The sequence below is a fragment of the Tetranychus urticae genome, chromosome 2 (genome assembly GCF_039701765.1).
Source record: "Tetranychus urticae isolate SD_2017Ah chromosome 2, NJAU_TeUrti_SD_1.0, whole genome shotgun sequence".
NCBI lineage: Eukaryota > Metazoa > Arthropoda > Arachnida > Trombidiformes > Tetranychidae > Tetranychus > Tetranychus urticae.
The window spans coordinates 26108349-26132097 of NC_142959.1; the positions used below are offsets into that span (position 1 = coordinate 26108349).

A 23749-nucleotide genomic window follows, 5' to 3' on the forward strand; every position below is an offset into this window, starting at 1 on the left:
TTGAAAAGGGCGTTAAGCCATCCCAGTCAGACCAAGCAAAGGTGTTGAAGCGATTAATTAAATTTAATCTCTTCCATGTTTAAGTTGACAATGTGTGAGATAACGTTATTGTGTTTTGAATCAATACCTTTTTCAATAGTATTAATAATGCAAATAAATTGTAATAATTATTGAGAGTTTTACGAAAATATTATATAATATTGTATTGTAAGTATGAAAGCTTGAAGTAGCTAGATCACTATGACTCATGAATTTTGGTATTTACATATTTCTACATTTAGCCATTGTATCTATGATTATGAATAGAATGAAGCTCTCGCTTCTCAAATATTTATTGATTTCAGGCAAGGCTTCATCTCTGTCCAGATAGCTTTTCAGGTTTGCGTGTGGTTTCATCAAGGAAACTTTAAACAGTTTGATGTAGTCGAGTGTCGAGTAGAGCAAAAAGTCAACGTAAGAAACTCGATCACCGAGGATGAACTTGTGCGAACCAAAAGCATTTGCAGTGCGCTCGACGATTCTCACATCTTGTTCACTCTGGTCATCAAGCTGACCATAATGCATACATCATTTCAAAGGTACCTTGAGCATCAATATCGGATCGGATTGTTTCAGTCCATTTCTTATTAGCCAAAAATTGCAGAAAATTGCCGAAGTCTAGAAAGAAATGTTTTAATGATGATTAAAAACATATTTCTGTAATTTTTTGATCCAGTGAATCATTTTACTACAATACAACCTTGAAATAAACTAATCAATTCTTTCAATGTAAATCCTTTTAACACACGATATAAATCCACACGACAGTTTATCTTACGCTTTACTTGATTTTACCATATGATTACACCATCACTGGTGTATAACTGATGCTTCAACTTTTAAACGTGATGAAGATAATAAAGATCATGGTTTGATTAATTGTCACCCAAGTCTCTTCCATTATTTATCTGAGTTACATTTTATCAAGAAAAGCTGTGATAAGTTGTAACTAAAAATTACTCGAAATGAACATAAAGTGAATTATTTCATCAAAGTGAGTTATCAATTTGTATTCAAAACCTTGATGAATAAATCAAATTATCGCGATTCATAATTCAAATGAATTTCCCCAAACTTATTGCACCAAGCTTGAGGTGGAAGTTTTGATATCAACGATTTATTAAAAATAAACAGTTAATATAAAAATATGGATTAGAGATTAAAGTTTTTATAAACGCTGTTTAATTGGTGAGATTAAAGTCTTTTGATAATGTAATATAATGTAATATTAGGGTGTAGTTAGAGAAATGAGGAAAAGAAAATTGATGCGCTATGAAAAGATCCAATCTTACGTTTATGAAAAGTTGGCCTCTGTAAGGATGTGAATTCTGATATGACAACGAATGAAATTCTAAATTACATTTACGAAGGAATGCCAAAGGATCAGGATGCGACACTCATAATTGATTTCTGTTGGCTTTAAATGTTTAGGATTCCAATAATGCATTAATTTATCAAGTTTTGTATGGCGATATTTCGGTTTCAATCTTAAGTCGCTATCATGTAACGGTTTTTACCAAAGTCGAAAAAGTGGGAGATTTTGCTGAATGAACTCAATGGTCCATAGTGGTTCATGGTCTGAAGATCAATATAAGGATAATACGATAACATCTGACTGTCCTAAAAATGAATTCCGTTGCAAAACAAATGTTGGAGACGTTTGTCTTCAAAATGATAGATTATGTGACTTCAATATTGATTGTTTGGATGGCATGGACGAACTTTATTGTGGTCCTTGTGAGTTTAATAATCAATCTCTTTGTGGCTGGACCAATGAAGGTGAAGACTATTGGGTTAAGTTTGATGAATACAAGTAGATACCGAAGCTAGTGAAAACAAGCTAGCTAGCCAGCCACCTGAATACTCGTTAGCCAGAACGTTATCTGGCTAAAGTAGCTTGAAACTGTACTAGCTAGCTTGCCACTTTTTTATTACGAATTTAACTCGTTCAGGCTTTTTATGACTCGAAAAGATCTATTGAAGGACATTTAATTCATTTAAATCAATTTTAGACGATACTTTTGCTTCCTTGTAACTTTCTTCATTTTAAAATATTTTCAACTCAGTCCTTCAAGAGTAAACAAAATTTTCTTGATCAATGAAAATTTGCAAATTTCAAGTTGAACTCTATGTACTTCTTTCATTTCAAGTTTACTATACATTTTACTTCATTAATGAAGAAATTTAACAATCATATTGCTCTTTTTCAATGACTAGCCACCTAAGTGGGAATTTAGCAGCAAAGCTAGCTTAGCTACTGCCAGCTAGCTATCAGCCAGCCACATACCAATTTTAACAGTAGCCAGCCACCACAGCAAAACTCGGCTAGCTTCGGTATCTAAATACAAGGGAAATTATTAATAGTTTGATGCTAAGATACCAGGAAAAAATAAACCAATAAACTTTATTGTTCCAGAAAAACGTTCAAATAATCTTCGAGCTATTCTTAAATCACAAAGACTTGGTAAAACCTCAGCACACTGTCGCTTTAATTTCACACATTTCCTTGCTGATAGAGCTACAATGACAGTTAGATTAAGAAATGATCTGGAATCAAGTTCAAAAAAGGTGTTTGATTTAGATCATACAAATGAATGGAGAGACAAGTTATTAGAGGTTGGATCACTTGACCCAGGTTATTACATTCAATTTTTTTTAGATGTTGAATCAACTGACGATACGAGAGTACATAGTGGACTAGGTTCTTTTCAATTGACGGATTTTGATCTCATTAACGACCCTACTACGATAACCAATAAACCTGTTTCACCAGAAACTGATCAACCTATCACTGCACAGCCTACCAAAATACCTACCAAGCCAACAACTGATTGTGTCTTATTAGCATACAGTTGATCGATCTGAAATTGAAAAATTTTATCTGAACAATTATTACATGTAATAGCATTATGGTTAAGCCATTCCAGTAAGATCAAGTAAAGGTGTTGAAAAGGTTAATTAAGTTTAATCTCTTTCATGTTAAAGGTGACAATGTGTGAGAATTAAATTAATAGATCCATTATTGTCACCCTCATTGACTTTGACCAAAAGGACTATAGACGAAAACTTTGACTTTCGATTCAACAGTTGAGATTTTTGCTTTTGTAGGGGCATAAAACTTGGGCCATTATTGCTATTGAAAGATTTCTCCTTTCGACAGTTTTCAAAAAAATCGAGTCCAAAGTTAAAACTTGGATCACCTTTTGGGCAATTAAAAAATCAGAATTTTTCATGAAACGCCTTTTACTGATGTAAGGAGTGGTCCCTAAAAAATTGGACAAACTTTGACTGCTTATAACTTCCAAAGTATTTAGTAATTGTCGTTGGAGTCATCGCTAACTTCATAGGGATTTACAAAACTGAACTATTAAATTTCACTAGTCATTCAATTAAAGGCATTTTTTCATTAAATTGAATATTTTGATTCAAAAATTACATTTCTGAAAAGTTCATGAAATTCTTGTCAATTTTAGCTATAGAATCCTTCATTCCAAGAAACTTAACATGGTTGGAATTCGTTTCAAAATTTGTCCAATTTTTTAGGGACCACTCCTACTTACGATTGCCTACCAAAAAGGCCCATATTTTGATAAATGAAATTCTCTGTTTCTTTACAACAGATCAGTTCGATTTTCAGTTGAACCGACCGTAACTATGACCGTAAGAAACTTCTGATCTAAAACTTATTCTTCGCAGAGAAAAAAAGTTATTAAACAGCACATTTTCAATTTATCGAAAGTCCTCTTGATTTTGGCCATTGGCCTTCAAACAACAAATTAATTGAAAAAAATATTATCACAGTTTCATGAAAATATAATATAGTCCTGTAAGCACGAAAGCTTGGAGTAGCTTGATCAATATGGCTTTTGATATTAACCTGATGAGAGATGGAAGATGGATGTATGAATGAACGAATGTAATGCAAGTTAGAATCATGTTGCAATGGCTAAATGTTTGCATTAAACATTCACAATTGCGACTCTAATGCAAATACAATTCAATTGCATTCACCATATTAGCATCTACAATATCACTATGCAGAGTGTTTGATTGTTTGAAGGTTGTATTTCTCTTATAATAAGAGGGTAATACGTTAATGATCCTTCCGGCCATTGTATCTGTGATAAGGGGTCGAATGAAGCTCTCGCTTATCAAATATTTATTAATTTCAGGCAAGGCTTCAACCCTGTCCAGATAGCTTTTCAGGTTTCGTGACTTTAGCAAGGAAGGTTTAAACAGTCTGATGTAGTCGAGTGTCGAGTAGAGCAAAAAGTCAATGTAAGAAACTCGATTACCGAGGATGAACTTGTTTGAACCAAAAGCGTTTGCAGTGTGGACCAACTTCTAAGTTCCAAATGAGATCGACGATTCTCAAATTCTTGGTCACTCTGCTCACTCTGGTCATTAAGCTTACCATAATGCATACATCATTTCAAAGGTACCTTGAGCATCAATATCGGATCGGATTGTTTCCAGTTCATTTCTTATTCGACAAAAATTGCAGAAAATTGCCGAAGTCTAGGAAGAAATGTTTTAATGTTGATTAAATTAAACATATTTCTGTGATTTATTGTTTCAGTGAATCATTCTACTACGATATAATCCTGGAAAAGAAATCAAATCAACTCTTTCAATGTAAATCCTTTTTAGACTCACACGACAATTAATCTTACTCTTTACTTGCTTCACCATATGATTATACCATCAAATGATGCACTGATTCCCAAATCTCCTCCATTAATTATCTGAGTTACATTTTATCAAGAAAATCTGTGTTAAGGTGTCGCTAAGAAATACTCGGAATAGACATAAAGTTTATTTTTTCAGAGAAATTAAAATTAATCAAAGATATTAATTTATTCAATTTAATGATTCATCATTAAGGTATTCCTTAGTACAAAAGTCGTTACCTAAATCAATTGTTTGAATCTAAAATAAGACAAGATACAAGTCAATTAATAATCAAAACTGAATCTTAAACATTTAAGCGCCGAACATGTGAATAATGTACAATACAATGTAATGTACCTGGAATTTCCAGCAAAAACTGGACCAAAGACCGCATAGAAATTCTCATAGCGATCTTACTCTTTCCATCTTCAATTAGCTTTAATTGAATTAAGTACCTTTTCCACCATATATGATAGGGTGTTATATGGACCAAAGCTTTATTAAGAGGACCGTAGCCAAAGAGTAAAACAACTCTTTACTTACATTACTTGTTGACTCTAGCTCATTTTAACTATTAAATCAAAATTATATATTAATGACCAAAACAAAACGATAAGATGGATATGGTGTGAAAGTAGCACTTTTGCGTTTCCTTCAGAACGTATTAAATAACAATTGACTTAAAGAAAGGGCAATAGAAATCGAATAAAAGATTCACTCAATTTATTGTTAAATTGATAAAACACCAAAAAACAGAATTTGATTAATTCTAACTATCAACTTCTTAAAATGAAATAATTATACATTTTATACAAATTATAATTTAATGCAATGATTGAGAATAAATACAAGTTAAATTATTGTTTTGCTAAGATTGGAAAAACCGATCCCAACACAAGTTGCCATGATTTTTTCAGAGCCTTTCCTCAAATCTTCATCTCGTTCATCTTCTTCGCTTTTATCTTTTACTTCCAATTTAAATGCAATTTGTAAAATTTGTCTCATATGTTTCAATAATTGGACTGTAAATGGTGATAATGGGCCAAATTCAACTTTGGAAACATCAGGTTGTCCTAAAGCCATATACAAGCAAACTAGACTCTGATTTATCGAGCTTACACAGCCACCTCGATAAATTTCTTCAAAAAGACAAAAAACGGCTTCTTGAGCAACATCTTCAGGTAAAGATGGTCCTTTATCACTTCCAGAAGGGTTAGAGTAAGCCTCGCCAGTATAATGGATTCCTTCAGTTGTCTCAGCTACTAACGATAGACCGAATCCGGGTGAATTTCCACTATTTTTCCCCTTTAAATGGTCAGAATGAATATAGACATCTGGAATAAATTTTAAGAGCAATCCTTTGGCTGCGTCAATCATCCGATTTGCAATATTTGGAGCTACTCTGGTAGCTAATGCTATACCACGAATCCGTTTAATACCAGGTTTGAGTAAATTAATTGGTTTTATGGTATTTCTTATTGGACATTTGAAAAACACTTTTCCGCCGCCATTAGGACGCATTCCTCTGGAAACAACAGTCAATTCGATGTCAGTTTTTTCTGTAAAATTGAGAATAAAGTTTGAGGATAAGTTAGGCTCTAAGCTAAAAATGTAAAAAACAAAACTAGTAACACTTACCCCAGACTGAAATTAATTTTGAAACAAGTGGAATTGTCGATTGACGTAGTGCATCAATTGAAACATCTAATTGATCATTGGTTATCCCAGTTAAAGTAGCTTCAATTGGTACCTTACAAAAGGGAGCAAGAATAATTAATGGCTGAAGAAAGTAGGAAATTGATTTTTGCAGTCCACAATCGTGTTCAATAGGACCACCATGTAATAGACCAGGCTTGAAGGTCACTTGGGTTCCAGTCTCATCAATAATAAAGGTACTTCCATTGGTTGATTTAACGATCAGTTTTAAAAAAGACACCTCAGATTCAAGTAAACCAGGTTCTTCCTCTCGCACCCGAATCTTGACGATCATAATTGGTTTTCCAGAAAGAATGGAAAGCATTATCCTAATTCGGAAGCAGTTAGACCCTTCAAAAATGTAATCTTTACTCACAGAAACACTCATCTTCGGTTGAGTGTGAAATTCGAATCTAAACAATGAAAAATAAAATTCAAAACACAGAACCCATTAAAGACAAACATGTGGGAATCACATGACCAAAGCAAAAGAAGGAAAAGTGAGTGAGAAGCGACAGAGAGTTAGGAAGAGAGATTTTCAAGTCAAAGCTTAAGGGAAAATCGTTAGTGTCTAAAATCTTTGAAAATTAGAAAACTTGAATTCTAACGATGGGTTGGTTTAATTAATCATTCTTACTCGCGATCCTCAAATAAAGTTGAGTCGATCTGGATAGAGCAAAGTTCAATAAACTGACTCAGTTTTCAGTTTCTTAAAGTTGATTCTATCTTTGATAATCGGCTTGATGGGTGATCGGGCTCAAAATATCAAAATTGATGTCAATTTTAAATAGTCAATCATACAAATTTTATTTGTTTCAACAGAAAAGTGGCAACTCAGTTGCATGAATATAAACAAATTTTTATGAAAATTAATCATTTCAATACAATCATTTATTTTGTAGATAAATTCTTTTTCGATGAATATGGTCAAAAAATTACATTCATGAGATTTGAGGTAACATAAATATACAATTGATGTCAAAATGAACTAGCATTTTTAATCAATATAAAATAGGAAAATTTAATTGATGAAATAAGGCGCCTTTATCAAAAATGAAATCTAATTACGGAGGGTTGATTTGATTTAAAGACGTGTTCTCTCAGATTCATCACCATCATCATCATCAATGTATAAATGGTGATCAAAATTGTGGATGTAGCCTGATGAGATGAAAGTAACACCATCAGGTGAAAAGTTTATCCCGTTTAGGCCAGTCGGTGATATTGATTTGTCCAAATGAGACATTTCTAAGCTATTATGATGAGAAAGTCCATCTTCTTTGTCATCCAAGTAATCAGCCTCATACTCTTCTGATCCTGCCGAGTTAGCAGAAGATGTTGATCGTCGGACTGATCGTCTAAATATCCGAAGACCTTCTTTAATTTCATTTAATAACTGACGATCAGATTCTTCAGAAGGTTCAGGAAGGTTAAGTAAAAGAAGCTCGGGGTTAACTTTGAGCTCATCAGGAACTGATGGATCCACGAAGAAACCAAGGGAAGAACTTGACACTGAATTAGGATCATTATCAATTGATTCATGCTCAGAGTTTCCATCTGAAGTTAAACTAGCAGCAGTCTTTCGATGCTTCCTTTTTGGGAATAAACTTTTACGCAATTTTGAAAGTAAACTTCTATGATGTTCCGCTTTTTGTCGAGCCTTTTGAATGATCTCAGATTGAAATAGATTGGCTTCTTGGTAAACCCATGGAGCAATAACTGATCTTCGAGACCAAGAACCATAGGAACGACGAACAATTTCCTCTTGGATTTGTTGGTGAACTGACAGTTTTCTTTGTTGTTGCTGTTGTTGTTGGATTTGTTTCTCTTCTTCGAGCTTTAAACTTAAAGGTATTGAACAACCATCAGGGATACCAGCTCCAAAACGTCGTACAATTCGGTAACCAGCCGAAGATAGGGAATCATCATAATCAATTGAAGACATATTCAAACAAATTATGCTGTGAATTAGCAGGGAAGACTTTTTCGATTGTTGATCTTAATAAGAAGAAATACGAAGAGTGATGAGTAAAAGTAGTGAAACAATAAGTAAAATGTTTTTAACAAGGTTTAACAATTTAACAAAGGTCAACAATGAAAGATGTTCAAGCAAGTCAAGGAAAGAGTAAAGAGAGTTAACTTCTCAGTTAATTATTAACTACTTTTAAGCTTGATGGTTAGGTTACGACTGAAGTTAAATTCATCAACTCGATTGAGCTTTAAATGGTTTTGCTCGCAACACTAAAATGACTGTTCAACATTAAAGTGGGATACAGTTTTCTCTTTCTTTACACTTTTTATCTGCTTTTCTCTTTCTCACTCTCTGTCGCTTTCTCTCTCACTCTATCTCTCTCTCATTTTTTTTCTCTCATCATCTTACCTTGCTCTTTGAATGGTTTGGATGATGGAGTGCATCTCGTGGTGAGGATCGACAATCAGGGGAATCAAATCAGGAGGAGCTCAAAGCGATTCAAAATCAAAACCAGATTTGTCAACAACGATTAACAACCCCACAATAGTAAGAAACAATCACTACTCCATTTTTTAGTTTTAATCAGCTAAGTTGTTTAATCTTAACATTATCTAAGATAATTGTGAGCCCAGATTGATTACCATAGATATAAATTGGCATCTGTAATATGAAAAAAAACAAAACATACGCTGTCACAGTCAAGTTGAGATATTTTCCCCATCAAATGAGTGTCGAACATATAAACTTTACCTTTTATCCTTGTCTTATTATCATTTTATTGGTTAACAACATTCCATGAATACATCGAGTGAATAAATAAACCTTAAATATGACGATATTCATAGTAGTTTATTAAAAAATTATACTCTTCACATGTAAATAAAGAAGACGTCAATCGGAAGTCACAGTATGGTGAATACCATAGCCGTAAGGGGTGTTTAATTAATTTATCTTTGTAAATATTTTATTGACAGTTCTGTTCAAACTTGTAATCAAAGTACAGTAGGCAACTTGCTATTGAAAAATTTGAAATTCTCTGGTTTTTTTATTGAACATTAAAGGCCAACAATTTAATTAGAATTGATTTATATCTTCTTGCAACAACCCATTTCCAATATTAATTGATTTTAATAATGTAAACATACAAGTAAGCCAAATTGATTGATCATGTCTGGCTGTATAGCTTAAGATGGTTGGTAGCTCGTTTGTCGGATCATAATGCCAAACTGATTGCCTTTGATCTAATTAGCTGATTCCAGATTAATTATGATTTCCAGTTGAATATCTAACGATAAAATGAGTACCAGAAATTGAGCTGAAAAAAATGGAATGATTGATGAAAAAGAGTGACATTCAACATACGGAGTAAAGGAGGAAGCAAGGAAAAATACTAAAGGATTGTTAATTATATCATCATTTATGATATTTACATCTAAATGGGAGACAATTTAAATTTCCAAATCATTTATTGTCTAGATTTACAACTCGACTGCATCAGAGGAAAATATCTTGTTTGTCAGAATTGAAAATTACAAGCTGGTGGACTTCATCTGCAATCAGACTGACCATTAAGCTATACGTTGAAGGGCTTTTATTATACCATGCAGCCTTATTTATGGTTTACCAATCTGGTTTGGTTAATTTTGTACCTTCAGGAAACCTAAATTATTGGAATCAACCATTTATTATCAATCAATATTCATCCAATTTGGGAGAGAAAGTTAAGGTTTAGTTTGAATGAAACTACCAAGGCCAAGGTTGACAGCTCTGTATTGGTAGCAATTAAGATTCATTTGTTTATAAATCTTCCGTTTTGTTCCTATTTTCCTGATTTAATTGTTCAAGATTTTTAGTTACTATTCAATTAATTGAATAGTCACTTGAATGCCATTTATATTTGGATCAATGGAAATTATATTTGGAAGTGAAAAACAAGCCACCGACAAATCCAATGCAACAGGAATGGCGATGAGCTCAAGATCAGCTGGTTGTTATTATTTTGGTTAAAATGGATTTGCTGATTGTTATTAGACTAATTGGTGATTCCATTGATGGTGAAAATCATATGTTGTTCATTAAAGATGATCATTCTTATCCAAAGTTTTGACATCATCTGATTGAAAAGGTAAATTTCCAGTGATTTCAAGATACACATATTGATGTAATAAGAGTCTTTGTAGACGGATATTGATGTAGATGATTATGATAAACGAGGAAATTTTTCTTGAGATGATTAAAATTCAACATTTAACCTATTGAAATTATTTCCGGCAATTGAATATACTTCCTAATGAATAATTAAGGATTTGAGTCAGATTAAGCCTGTTTGCCTGGCTTGTTGCTACCTAATCTTTGGATTTAGTGTTTAAAGTTAACAACAGTGATTATAAAACAACAATTGTTTTATTCAACTTTTTCCCCAGTTAATTGTTTATCAATCTAATAATCCATCAAACAAATCTGGAATCTCTATTCCTCCCAAATTGTTTGCCTTTTCCCATGTCGAATAATGTTAAAGCTTTCCTTATCAACTATATTCTCACTGATTAATGTTTACTTTGACCATCACAGTTTAATGATTGGGTAGATATTGGGTAAGATGATTATCTTTATTAGCATTTGTCTGCTAATACTAAATCAATAAGAGATAATTAGTAAAATATGATATTTTGAAATCACTTGAAAACCAGAATTTATCAATTTCTGGTGACTTCAATCTTTCCCTGGAAATTTAGAGCTTCTGTCTTTACCAACTGAATGAAATTGCAGTAAACTCAACCATTAATCGACAGTCATTGGCTAATCATATTTAAACCTTTTACTGGTCAATCAAATACCCAAATAATTTGGGTAAAAATTGGTTTAACCAACAAAATGAATATTTATCTCCAACACCATCTATCGGTCAATTATATAAGATTATATTTTTTCCCTCGCATTTTGTTTGCACATTGAATTGTAAATATCGTGTTTAAATTGTTGTTTATTTCTGTTTTTTAATATATTAAGTAATAAACTCTATCGCTTTATATTGTGGTATGCCTAATAATCTAATGAATATCATTTGAACTTGCAGATATATTATGAAATGCCAAGATTGTCGCTTTTGTTTTCGCCTTACTGTTTGTTTATTTCCCCTTCATCTTTATTTGAATATGTCATTAACAAAGAGGTAAGTTTGTCTTTTAATTATTGTCCATTATTTAATCGTGTGATGGCCATTTAGGCCTTTCTTTGAAAAATGTAACCTCTTAATTACTCGTAATAGTAACACTAAATTATTAATAGTTGGACGACATACTAAATTACATGTGAATTGAATTGAATGAAAAATGATGTCCTTCAATACATCAAGGCTTTTTGCCAATGGCACTATTCCCTATGTTGAGTATTACAAGAAAGCATAAAGTGTTATAAGCAAATCTTGCTGTTACAGTTTAACGAAACCTAGTCTGTGTCAATCAATCACTTAATTTTGTTTCAACTAATCGTTTGAAAGAAAGCCATTTCAACTAAATTTAGCAATAGCGAAAGTTGATTGTACAGCATGACTTGTAAATTTCAACGACCAAGCCAATAGTAGGCAATTTTGTCATAAAAAGCTACCATTTAAAATATTATACACATTTTATTAAATTATCGTGATATAATTTTTGAAAAGTGTTCATATAAATATTAATAACACTTTCAGATTGACCAGATATCTCATGTATTTCAATGTAAACTTGCAATTAATTTATATATCCAATTATGGACTTATGATACCTTTGCTATTGCCATTATTACATGTTGAGTGAATAAAGAAACAGTGAAAGCTGATTAGTATATCAACCTGTAACCTTGGAAGTAAAATTAATAGTAAACCAAAGTGATTTACAACCAATTTAATGACCAATTAATGGGAGTTGACTCTTTATTCAATCATCAGAATCATGATCAAACTTACCTTGTTTTATATATTCCACCAGAACAATGTAAGAAATGCGATTAAATACAAATATAATAATTATCATCATCCTAGGTAATTATTATACCCAGTATTGGGATCATTATGCATGTTAGGTTTTACAATTTCAAGGTTCACCTCAGTAGTATTTAATTATATTTGGCTCTATTTATATTTCATTTACAATTTTTACCTTGCAATCACAATTGATTCACAATCTAATTGGGCATCTAAATATAGTTGCAAATTAAAGCTTAAATTAAGCACAATTTAAATGTAACCGTTAACTAATTTTAGCAAACAAATGGTCTATTTAAAAGAAAGCAAACCACAAAATTGTGATACTAATCATAGTTTTCACTTGTAACTCACATCCATGTTATTATTAACCTGGCAAAAGTATACACTTTTCAAGTTAATCATAACCTTTTCAGCTAAAACCCCATTTAAAAGTATCATTGCTAATTTATTATAACAATTTAATCTCCATCTTGATCCATTTTTTTCCAAGTGTTGTGTTGTGCTCATACAAATCAAGTCCCACAGTTTCCCAAAATAAATAACACTTGACTATGAGTTAATTTAACACAAATTTGATTTCATTTTTTACGAGTCTGGCTTTTCATTCATTCACTTTTCGATACTAATTTTGTTTCTCTTTTTTTCCTCTCTTTCAGACTGCGATTTCTTGGCTTCAATCATTATTCCTGGTTAGCATTGCATTTAATCACATTAACTAGGATTGAGGATGATTTACACTAAAAGATTTGGGCGCTAATTTTAGACAGGCCTAAGATTTCAATTGTTGCCCAATCTGTCACTTCGTTGGTGAAAATTTGGAAATTTGAAAGCCTTCCAACCACGGGAAACCACTAAATAAAATCAAGTCAAATGTTACAATTAAGGAGGCCTATGGATCATCTGATCTACATCATAAACATTGTTATAATCGGTGGAAGTACTCAAAAGTTTCCTGGCCTTATCTAATGGTACCACTTGAACCTGTGATTTACCTATGGAAAGTTAAATAATCAAGTCAACTATATCTAAACATTCAAAAAAACCATTCAACATGCAACAATCAAATTACTGCAACATTTTGCAATTCCTAGTTGAAAAGGTTCATTTTAGTAGCTTCAATCGTCAGTCAATCTCAATTTAACGTGTTAGACAGTTTAACCATAAATGAATATGTTTAATCAATCAGTCTCCTAATTAGAGTAATGAACATTAATCTTTCATCCATGTCCTACTTTAATTAGTACTTGTTACTAAACATTATCGATAAAAAGTTGTTTTTCAGGTTATCATTAGATTTTCTTACTGTATTTCTGGATATAAGTTGAGATTTCATTTTTATTTCAACTCAAATGATTTTGAATTGAAACAAGCAATTTAGGTTAATCAGCGAAGGATTGAGTCTGAATGAAGTTAACAGTTTAAAAAATACTTGAAACCAGTTCACTAGATTATTGTAATAGTGAAATTGTTTTCTCTTTCATTATCATTAATCTATTGATTGATACTTTCATTGAGTAAATTAATTGTTGTTTCATTTCAGCAAAACGCTAAGCAAAACAATTACAATGATTCAATCAGTGAAGATCTCAGGAAATACCTCAAGAAAATTGATAGCCTTGAAATCAGTGTTTGTCAACCTTGATTTCAGTTATCAATTTCATTAGATGATTCACTAGACTGGTGATTAAAGACAGGCTCTTCCGATGTTATGATCCGATAGTTAAATTAGCCGTTAGTTAACTTGAATTCAACTTGACAGGGCTTTTACAAGCAACCAAGAAAGATTGCTGTTAACATCTTGTTTCGATTTAACAACTTAACCGTTAACAATTTAAGCACAATTATCCGAGTTAGATTAGTATCACCAATTGATTCGGGTCAAGGTTAATCATTAGACTGATCAGACTGGAATCAATTTATTGACGATGAGAAGTAAAATCAATGTTTTGTTTTAAATCAAGTCACATTTTACAAATTGTTGAATCTTTACACAACTAACCTTGATTTGTTGTGGTTATATTTATTATGACCAAATATTGATCAATAATTGGCGATGATTAACTCGTCATTTGATCTTGTTTTGATTACCTTGAGTTGATTCAACAAACAACGATCAAAATAAAAAAAGGGTAAACAATACTTATATAACTAAAGGGCCTTAGATCAGGTGATTAGAATCAATTGTGTCCCAAAACATGCAATTTCAATGTTTTGGGCTGAATAGTGATCATTATCATTTAATTTAATCTTTCAATTTGTTGTAAATGATAATCAAGTTGACAATCAAATTTGATACAATCATTTGTATCCAGAAAGATCGTCATCCAAAGCCTACAAAGCGCATCACTAAACCAACATAATTACTATTATTACCAATATTGTTTTTGTTATCATTTTATTGTTCCTTGACAGTTTCAATTGTCTTTTCAACCTTAAATTGCAATAACAAAAATTCTAGTAATGTAATTTGATTAAATCAACCACAAATTGTTGAATATGGTAAAGAAATACCAGAATTGTGTTTTTTTCTTTCTCTCTGATCATTGAACATTTTGCAATCTAAACTGATCACTAGTGAAGATGATGATTAAACCATATATTTATTTCATTACCACATTTAATATTGGGAAAATTTGGTTTGATTAAAGATTACAATTGATAATGGTTAGTGAAAGATGCGAAACTTAACCTTCAAAGAAGGTTAAATATGCTTGCTCAATGTTTTGCTTAGTTCAATAATTGTTTAAAACTGATCGTTTGATTGTTTCCTCTTTCCAATGATAGTTGTTATCAGAAACAATCTGGTAAAAAATCCTGAGAAAATTCAATTACCTAATATAAATAACCAGTTTAATCATAAGCATCTTGTGTGTCTTTCATTATCAGATTCATAATATTCGGTTTTCTGGTTGGGTAAATCATTGAGAACCCAATTTTGGTGTCCTTTTCAATTTCCAATATTTTCAGTTTTGTAATCACATGGTTTCTGGATCAAATTGACAGAAATACAATTTGTATTACAAATAGCTGATTGAACCTGTTAAATCACCTTATTTGGTGTCAACAATTAAAAGAATAAATAATGAAAGTTATAAATATCTACAATCAAAGTAACTTTTAACATTATCTGTATCCATTGTAGTGTCTTGATAAATAGGATAATTCATCAATAAGTGTTACGATAATGTTTTGATTACAAGTTCACTTATTTTCGGTCCATTTGAACTTTCTTCGTTTCTCGTGAATTGTTTGCATGTTGCATGTTATTACCAATCGTTGACTTTAACTTGTAAATCTTGTCCGGTCGTTATAACCAACTGTTAAAAAAATTTTAATCTTGATTCAACATAAGTTTCGTTTACTTCCAAATTTGATAACATTTATTGATTCAGCAATTGTAGGGATCAACAGAGAAACTTGATTGATCCGATTTTAACAGGCATGAAGGATTTGATTTGGTTGATCAGTTGATTCTGCATTAGATAGTAATAAAACAGTCAAGTTGTGGCCATGGTAACGGGAAATTACTCAATGAATTCACTAAGAAAATATCAATTGTTTCAAGTTTTTCACTTATAGATTAATAATCATATGATAGAGAAACCTTTGTCAGAATCCTTTAACCATGGATTCCAAGATAGTAATCAATTATCAATTTCATTGTAGAATCCTAAAAAGCCAAATCAATGGTTGTGACTGACCATATTATCTTTGTTATGTGCTGAAAAGATTGCCAATCAATTAAAGAATTTCGAGTTTTCCTTGCTGATGTTGAGCTTTTGATTGGATATGAAGCTCCATAAACCAATTGTTGGGTTGGAATGCGAGATTAATGACGATTGAGCGGGAAATCAACGAAATTGTAGAGTCATTGATGCCATACTCTTATCAGCCATGTTACAGACATTGAGAGTCATATCAGTCGTTCAATGTTTCTCGATTGACTGGAAAAGGATAGATCCGCGTTAAAAAGAGCAATAAATTAACGGCAATCAATGATAGTAATCACGAACAGCAAAAAGTTACTTCCATCATCATTTGATTGTATCTCCTCATCATTTTTCCTTTTCCTCATCATTGACAATGTGCACAGTTAATGGTGATAATTTAGGGGTAGAAAAGTCGGGGTGGACATGTTGAAGAGAGTATTGATATTGTTGATTGAAGATTTTGCCTATTATATTTTCCACCGTGTTGTTGAATTATTAGATTATCATTATTATTATTGTTAGGAGCGACTCTTCACAATTTTAACAGGAAAAACTCAATACTGTCACTTTTGGTATACTTTGGACTCAAATACATGGAACATGCTAGATAATTGTCAATAGTGGTGAAGATGAAGATGATGGTGTTGATTGTGGCGGGGTATAAAGTTACCAATTATACCAGCTTTTCCCCTAATATACACCAATTAACGTTTCCATTCAAGGAAAGATATCACAATCATCAACTCTTTAGGTCCAGATTGCTGACAATGCCTGGGAAAGAGCACCAAGAGTAACGAAGAGACAAGGTGACAAGCAATTATCACGCTGATTATTTATAACAAGTTGACGTACTTTAAAGTCATCGATCTTCCCACTTTATCGTATCAAACCAACGGAATGAATATACCTTTTTATATATAAACTGGAGATATTGATAGACTTGAGATGAAAAAGATATCATTGCTTTAAAATATGGCCAACAACAGCATTTTACCAAAAAAAACTGTGCGAGTTTTTTTTTAATTGGTTAGTCATTAGACATAATTGGTTTGTCTGATTGGTTTCACCGAGCCATTGATAACAGGTCGACCCATGACTAACTGTTAATGGCTGAGATTAGTCAATGTAAGTGACTCCATAACAAGGAAATGTGATTTACAACTCAATCCATAGTCAATAAAAAGTAAACCCAATTCCTCAATCAATCCAACAAAAAACACTTTATGATTGTAAACAAGAACCAAGGTCTGAATGTAATCCAAAGAAACATAGATGAGAGTTTGATAGACATCATCTGCAAATCAAATCCAAGACAATTAACCAAATGGCGGGTCACTTCACCAGAAGAGTTCAAGACATCTATAAACAATTAAAAGACACAATTTACTCAAAGATTTAGTTGATTGTTTTTGATTAAAGCTATAAACATTTATTACCTTAAAGCCTCCAATTTTTATCGTCCGGCAAACTTCTAACGCCATCTATGGAAAAACAAAGAGACTTAAAATCTTACAATTAAATTAAATTAACTTTTGTTTTCTAAATAAAATCAATTCAATTTAAGCCAATTGTATGAGAAACTAACACAAAATCATTATTACTTTTAACCTCTAACATTTAATTGAAAGCATAACAATGATAAAACACACAATAAATAGCAATAATTTGATTCAGTTGATTCTGTTTGTTTGATCAAAATAATCAATCAATAACACCAAGCAGTTGTTTAATTGATGGTTGAATTGTTAATCAAGTCATTGATCGATTTGAATCAATATTAATGAGCAAACTGAAAACCATAGTTGATGAGTTAAAAATTTTGTTGACTAGAAATTGAAATACAACAGATTAACATCGTGAATCAAAATTAATTGTACAATATTGAACTGATTATTAGCAATACTATTAATATTAATGGGTCAGTAATGCTTATTAATATTTAAAATTAATCTATTTCTGGTTAACAATCGATGTACAATTTTGATACAATCAAGTAATTTGACTAAGAACATGATTAAGAGTATTATTGCTGAATAATTAATCCATACAATCAGTGGTTAATTTGTATCAAAAATGAGGCAACAAATGGTTTAAGATGAAACAAAACAATCTTAAGGAAAGCATTTCGTTGTTCCCAATCAATTATTCAGATAATAATAAGATTTAGTTATTTTCATGATATAATCTGATTCAAATCAATATGTTCATTGCTAACAACGTCAAGAAACGAATGAGTTACGAAAGATATAAATGTACATTAATATTAGCAAATTGGGTTTAAATAGTCATATTTAGATGTTTTTTGTTACTTTCAATTTGGGTTACAATGATAATGTATAATGATCTTTTCAAATCAATGAAATAATAATGGATTTCAAGTTTTGAATATGGTACAATTTTGATTGATTAACGATACAATTTACAGATAATCTTTTGACATTTGTCAGCGTAAAAATAGATATTTTGAGGTGAAATGTTGGAGTCTTTTCAATTGTGAAAACTATTTTTCCAAGAATTGAATATTAAATGATTACAGCTTATGGTCTTCTGCACACACGACTAACCATATTGTTAATCACCATGAATATTATGGATCATTGAAATTAAATAACATTGGATATGGGAATGACTGATTACTATAAGATTTGTGTATTGATAAATGGGAAAATTGTTCAATTGAATCTTTAAATAATGGTCAATTTGTATTTGATGAAAGAAAGGTTCACAAATACGTATAATAATCAATTATTTGGCGATAGATTGATTGAAAGATATAAGATATTGACGGACGTTGAAATGAGACTAGAAAGTAAATAACTTTCAAAGTACAATATGTGTTGATGAATTAACCTGTTCACTTTCGCTGAACGTAAATTAATGAAACAGGTGACACAATACAAATTGTCAATTTGATTGTAGTCAAAGGTTGTTTACTGACAATGATAGAGAGGGTGGAAGATGGAAAAGGTGGCATTGGTAGGAGGAGGAAGAGAGTTGAACATGGTTCTGGGTAAGGGTAAGGTAAGGGTGGAGGTGGTTAAAGGGGAGGAATAAGATGTACTTACTTTTTTGTATGTTACTGCGTGAGAAGCTGAATAAACTGACAAACAAACTTGATTATCATCATCATTTAATTATGTGACATTAACTTCTAACAGAATAAATATAAATGTAATAATAATAATGATGATGATAATAATATTAGGAATGACGAAAAGAGCAAAAGAAACTGGTAAAAGAAGCAGAAGATGGTTGCCATCGAAACTGGTTACACAGAGTTTGTTTTGTTCAAACCGTCAAGTCTTAGTAACACATTTTGATTAGTTTTGTTAATTTTAGCTTATCTTTAAACCCTTTTTACTTTTTATCTTAATTCTTGATCATTGAATAATTAATCAATTGAAACTTGAATGATTTTTATTTACTCTGGAATCATTGTTATGTAACTAATTGTTGTGCAATTATCAAATAATAGTATTAAATTGTGATAAAGTTTATCGTCTCAAATCATCTAAACCTTGGCCTTGTGTAACTTACGTTTGGTATCAACCCTTGTCATCTGGATTTAGCTGCTTGTCTTTGTCTTGCGGTGTTCACTTGATTGTTTTGTTTTATTTCACTTATGGTACATTCAATTATGATTATCAAAGGAATTGTTTCAGATTAATAGTGTATGTTGTGCATGATGGATGGACAACGACTAATGGATTCTTCAATATCCATTCCATCGGCTCAAAAACCAGCTATAATAAGTATGAATCCAATGGATACTTCAAGCTCTTTAACAGATCAACTGTTCATGACTTCAGGTAATCCGATTTACTGTCATTTTCATCAATTTAACTTGATTGTTTGTTTGTTTAGTTTTTAATTTACTTTATTTTTCTAACAATTAAAAAAGGCATTCTCGTTGCTTGGACCATGCTTATTATATTCGGACTGTTCATAACCGTTATAAGTATTCTTTTGGTTTATAAGGCTCGTCAAAGGAAAAGTTCAAGTCTTAATCCATTGGAAGGAATTGGAACCAGTAAATCAGCCAATTATAATGGCCAAGAATCGGGTTACTCTGATGAATTGACTCCTCCAAACTCATCTTCAGTTAATATTGGAAATTTTGTGCCAATTACCAGAAGGATTAAGGTGTACGTAATTGTTAATACTTACATTGTCCATTCTTTAAATTGTTATGTGCGTGTGTTTGTAAGTATCACCATTGAATCAGTACTCTATAAAGATAGTTAAAGTTAGTCTCTAAAAGCTAACTGAGTAAATGCAATTAAGTTACAATAATTAATCAATTATCGATGATATCTGTGATCAAGATGGTACACTAAAGCCATCTTGCTCATTCAATCATCAATGAGTTCAAATTAACTCTGTTAGCTGAAACTAATTCAATTTCTGTGCAGCTTTTTTTCAACCTTTCCAGGTCAGAAAAGCTAATATTTACACTTGACGTTCAATGAACATAGAATCATTTTAAAACCTATTCTTATCGAAGTAAATTTCAATATTTTATCTTCTATTCATCCTAAATTATTCCAAGTTTATTTAGAATAAGCAGATCATTTTTCATGGTTATATTTTCCAATGAAAATGTTTAAAAACCTAATGATTGACTGATTCAGCCAATCTGAACTTGGAGGTTATCAGCAAAACTAAAGGCTACATTTGTATTGTAGTCAAAACTGGGAAACGCTATCAAACAATCGTTGCTCATATAAATTAATGTTTCCAATACTTTTATTACTCAGCTTCTGAAAAGCTATTTTCTTTAGAAGAATATTTTCATTTTCAAATTTTCTCATGAACTTATTCTGATTGTGATTAATGGTTGTTGATCATTAGAGTCGTTTGTCTCTTATGTTGATCTTGAAATAATGATTCAGTTGAACCCGCATGAGGGTTTCAAGGTGACGAGGCTTCATTTGAATAACCCATAAGAACCAGATAAGCTGACAAAAACTGATCAATTATTTTACAATGAATTCAATTTGGCAAAGTCATAAAAAATCTATTCTATTGATATACTGTTATTGATACTATTACGCATTTCAATTTTAAAACCATTACCGATATTAACAACAATTCAATGATTGGAAATATTTTTCCATTTCAATTCAACTCTTATTGTTCTTTTTAAGCTTGTTAATGGCAAATGAATGAAAATTTTATTACAAAAAAACAGTATAATAGAAACATAATTTGATGATAATTTTGATAATAGTGATTGCTCTTCCTCTTGTCCCTCATAAAACTATCAACATACGGCTATTAATAATAATTCAATAGCTATTAATAAAATAAGTTGTTTGGTAACTGAGAGAATGGCTTTTTTGCCTTTCCTTTTATCAAAATGATATTTCAGAAAATTGTTTCATAAAAGGTTATAGTTGATTTATATAGTTTGTTTTTCATTTATATCCTGATTTCATGATGAATCTCTTTCCTGAATGCTCAATCATTAATATTTTATGCTACTTGAATTGTTTGTCGATGGTCATAATTGATTGATCCAGTCGATCAAAAACTGAAAACAAACAACAACACAATAGCAGCAAAATGAAAACACTTGTAAAGTGAAAATTGACTTTGCCAGCTATTTCAATTACTTGAGTTAGCAAGCAAACAAGTTGAGGCATGAATGATCTGAACAGAATGTTGATTTGAAAACATTTTAATGCAAAGAAACGATTATTATTGATTGGGATTGATTTGGTATTATCCAAGTTTAAGTTCTAGAAATCTGTCAAACTATTACCATTTACTAGTTATCAATTATGATAGTTGATGACCTAACATTAGATTTTGATATTAAAGCTTCACTATCGCAAATGAAGAACAGAAGATGTTATTGCATTAATTTACGTTATATCATGAGATTTCAACCTTCCAGTATCGAGTAATATGAAGAGAGTCAAAGAACTGGGCAAAGAAATGTTTGATTGAATAATAGCAAAAACTAATTGATTTTTTATCCTTCCTATTAGATCATCGTCTTATGCCTCATTGACAAGCGATTCCTCGTCAGAGGAAGAATTTCCCGAAGGAAGAAGAAAAAGTCAAATTTCAATGACCCATGAATTGACTGTTGGACCTAAAGGAACTGTCCGTGCATTCCCAGTACAACCATTGTCGCGTGAAACATCAGTTAAAGGACACCATCAACGTAATTCAATGAACCACAAACTACCAGGAAATTCAGTGGCTACAGTCTCTACTGTAAATAACTCTGGAAATGAAAAGAAGCCTCAATTGACCATCTCAATGTCCCTCGATTCTGAGACCAATTTGGTTAAAGTTACTCTGGTTAAATGTGAACATTTGAAACGATCCATTGAACCCAAAGAGTCTACTTTCCGTAGAGTTGTCCGTGCTCGTGGTCTATCAAGTGGATATCTGCCTTTAGGAGTTTTAGCTCGAGTCTATCGACTGTCTGATGTACGAGATGTCTTCTTGCTCTCCCGGCAATCATCAACTCTTAGCTCAACTGGACCAGGAAGGACAAGTCGGTCAACATCAACTGAAAGTGAACCCGGAACACTACCCAATCCAGGGAAAAGTCCAGCTCCACTGATGGAAACGCCTCTGATTAAATCTCGAAAAGGATCGTTCGTTAAATTCAATGAGGAAAGTGATTCAATTGAAATTTCTGTTGATGATTTTCCTCTTCGAGTCAGTCTCTATGAAATGGATAAAAATAAGGTTAAATCACCTTTGGGTCATTCAATTATTGATTATCTGACAAGCTTAAATGTTTCAACCCTAAATCAAATTGTTCTCAATGTTCGCTTATATGAAACTGTCTTTGAAGCTATGAAAGCCAACCAAGAACAGAATAAAGGTTAATTGTGATTGTTATTAGCATAAACAAAAACAGCAAATGAAAACAAAGATCAGAATGTCAATCATCAAAAAGAGTTATAATTAAAGGTAAGATTGTAAATTTCAATCAATTTAATATTTGCTGATCATTAAGGCCTTGGTTTGATTAGGGTTCAATTTGTAAATTAATATTAATAACCAATCCTTAGTCCATTTTTATTTTATTTTCATCGTTATAATCATCATCCTGTGTTTAATAATAGCATAATCATCTTCACCCTTTAATACAACTTAAATAAGCCCCAAACCATTTGATCACCAAACGTTAATTAACTTTGTTGATTCATGTTTTTTTAAGTGTCAATGTTTTAAATTATTACTGCTATTTAAAAACTCAGTCAAACATTTAGATTGTAAATTAAATAGAACCAATTAGTGAAAACAAATGATCATATTTATTGAAACAATTAACGCCTATTGAAATTAAGTTGATTCAAAAGAAATGTTGAATCGAAATGTAAATCTCAAATTTAAATGATCATAATTGTCACTTTATTTAATGTATTGTTTAATAATCAGTTGAAAATGATAGCATGTAAGTTGTTTATTTTTCATTATAAAGTACAAAATACGAATTTTGCCTTTTACATGAAACGATAACATTTATACCAAGTTAATCACAATTAAACACTTGTAAGTTGAAGATAGCGACATAAATATAAATGTTTTTGAAGACAACCATTATTGGTTTCTGATTGTGTTTTAGCTGCTTTTGAGATTCACATGAGAATTGATCAAAATGCAAATTTTGTTGACTGAAATGAGCTCGATTTAACCGTAGTAATGAACATTTGGCTGATAAATTTT

General features: G+C 31.4%; 3 protein-coding genes and 2 long non-coding RNA genes across 5 annotated transcripts; 2 read left to right on the forward strand and 3 right to left on the reverse strand.

Annotated features, from left to right (window-relative positions):
* Positions 1-200: 200 nt before the first annotated feature.
* LOC149094220 (glutathione S-transferase Mu 4-like) lies at positions 201-5177 on the reverse strand. Its single transcript, XM_089267443.1, has 3 exons — positions 5166-5177; positions 4454-4557; positions 201-535 (listed from the first exon to the last, which is right to left on the reverse strand). The coding sequence occupies exons 1-3, from the start codon at positions 5175-5177 to the stop codon at positions 262-264; spliced, it is 390 nt and encodes a 129-aa protein (XP_089123569.1). The 3' UTR covers positions 201-261.
* A 338-nt stretch (positions 5178-5515) lies between these two features.
* Positions 5516-6861, reverse strand: LOC107360350 (RNA 3'-terminal phosphate cyclase-like protein). The gene is made up of 2 exons (XM_015926984.3): positions 6349-6861; positions 5516-6269 (listed from the first exon to the last, which is right to left on the reverse strand). Exons 1-2 carry the CDS (start codon positions 6791-6793, stop codon positions 5563-5565), a joined length of 1152 nt encoding a protein of 383 aa, XP_015782470.2. The 5' UTR covers positions 6794-6861; the 3' UTR covers positions 5516-5562.
* Positions 6862-10769: 3908 nt separating this feature from the next.
* LOC107360356 (uncharacterized) lies at positions 10770-13630 on the forward strand. The gene is made up of 2 exons (XR_001568285.3): positions 10770-11549; positions 13001-13630. It is a non-coding gene; the product is annotated as an uncharacterized LOC107360356 (long non-coding RNA).
* Positions 13631-15199: 1569 nt separating this feature from the next.
* LOC107360357 (uncharacterized) lies at positions 15200-19280 on the reverse strand. Its single transcript, XR_001568286.3, has 3 exons — positions 19120-19280; positions 17491-17535; positions 15200-17413 (listed from the first exon to the last, which is right to left on the reverse strand). It is a non-coding gene; the product is annotated as an uncharacterized LOC107360357 (long non-coding RNA).
* Positions 19281-19370: 90 nt separating this feature from the next.
* LOC107360354 (uncharacterized) lies at positions 19371-23536 on the forward strand. The gene is made up of 3 exons (XM_015926987.3): positions 19371-19863; positions 19956-20199; positions 22048-23536. The coding sequence occupies exons 1-3, from the start codon at positions 19728-19730 to the stop codon at positions 22904-22906; spliced, it is 1239 nt and encodes a 412-aa protein (XP_015782473.1). The 5' UTR covers positions 19371-19727; the 3' UTR covers positions 22907-23536.
* Positions 23537-23749: the final 213 nt, after the last annotated feature.

What these genes read in the sequence shown, in the direction of transcription:
- LOC149094220 (XM_089267443.1), bottom strand. An exon ending in GAAATGATGTATGCATTATG is followed by an intron (nt 536 to 4,453) that starts GTAAGCTTAATG and finishes TGATGACCAGAG; the next exon opens with TGAACAAGATGTGAGAATCG.
- LOC107360350 (XM_015926984.3), bottom strand. Translation starts at nt 6,793, where the DNA reads ATGAGTGTTTCTGTGAGTAAAGATTACATTTTTGAAGGGTCTAACTGC. An exon ending in AAAATTAATTTCAGTCTGGG is followed by an intron (nt 6,270 to 6,348) that starts GTAAGTGTTACT and finishes TCAATTTTACAG; the next exon opens with AAAAAACTGACATCGAATTG.
- LOC107360354 (XM_015926987.3), top strand. Translation starts at nt 19,728, where the DNA reads ATGTTGTGCATGATGGATGGACAACGACTAATGGATTCTTCAATATCC. An exon ending in TCAACTGTTCATGACTTCAG is followed by an intron (nt 19,864 to 19,955) that starts GTAATCCGATTT and finishes CAATTAAAAAAG; the next exon opens with GCATTCTCGTTGCTTGGACC. An exon ending in ATTACCAGAAGGATTAAGGT is followed by an intron (nt 20,200 to 22,047) that starts GTACGTAATTGT and finishes CCTTCCTATTAG; the next exon opens with ATCATCGTCTTATGCCTCAT.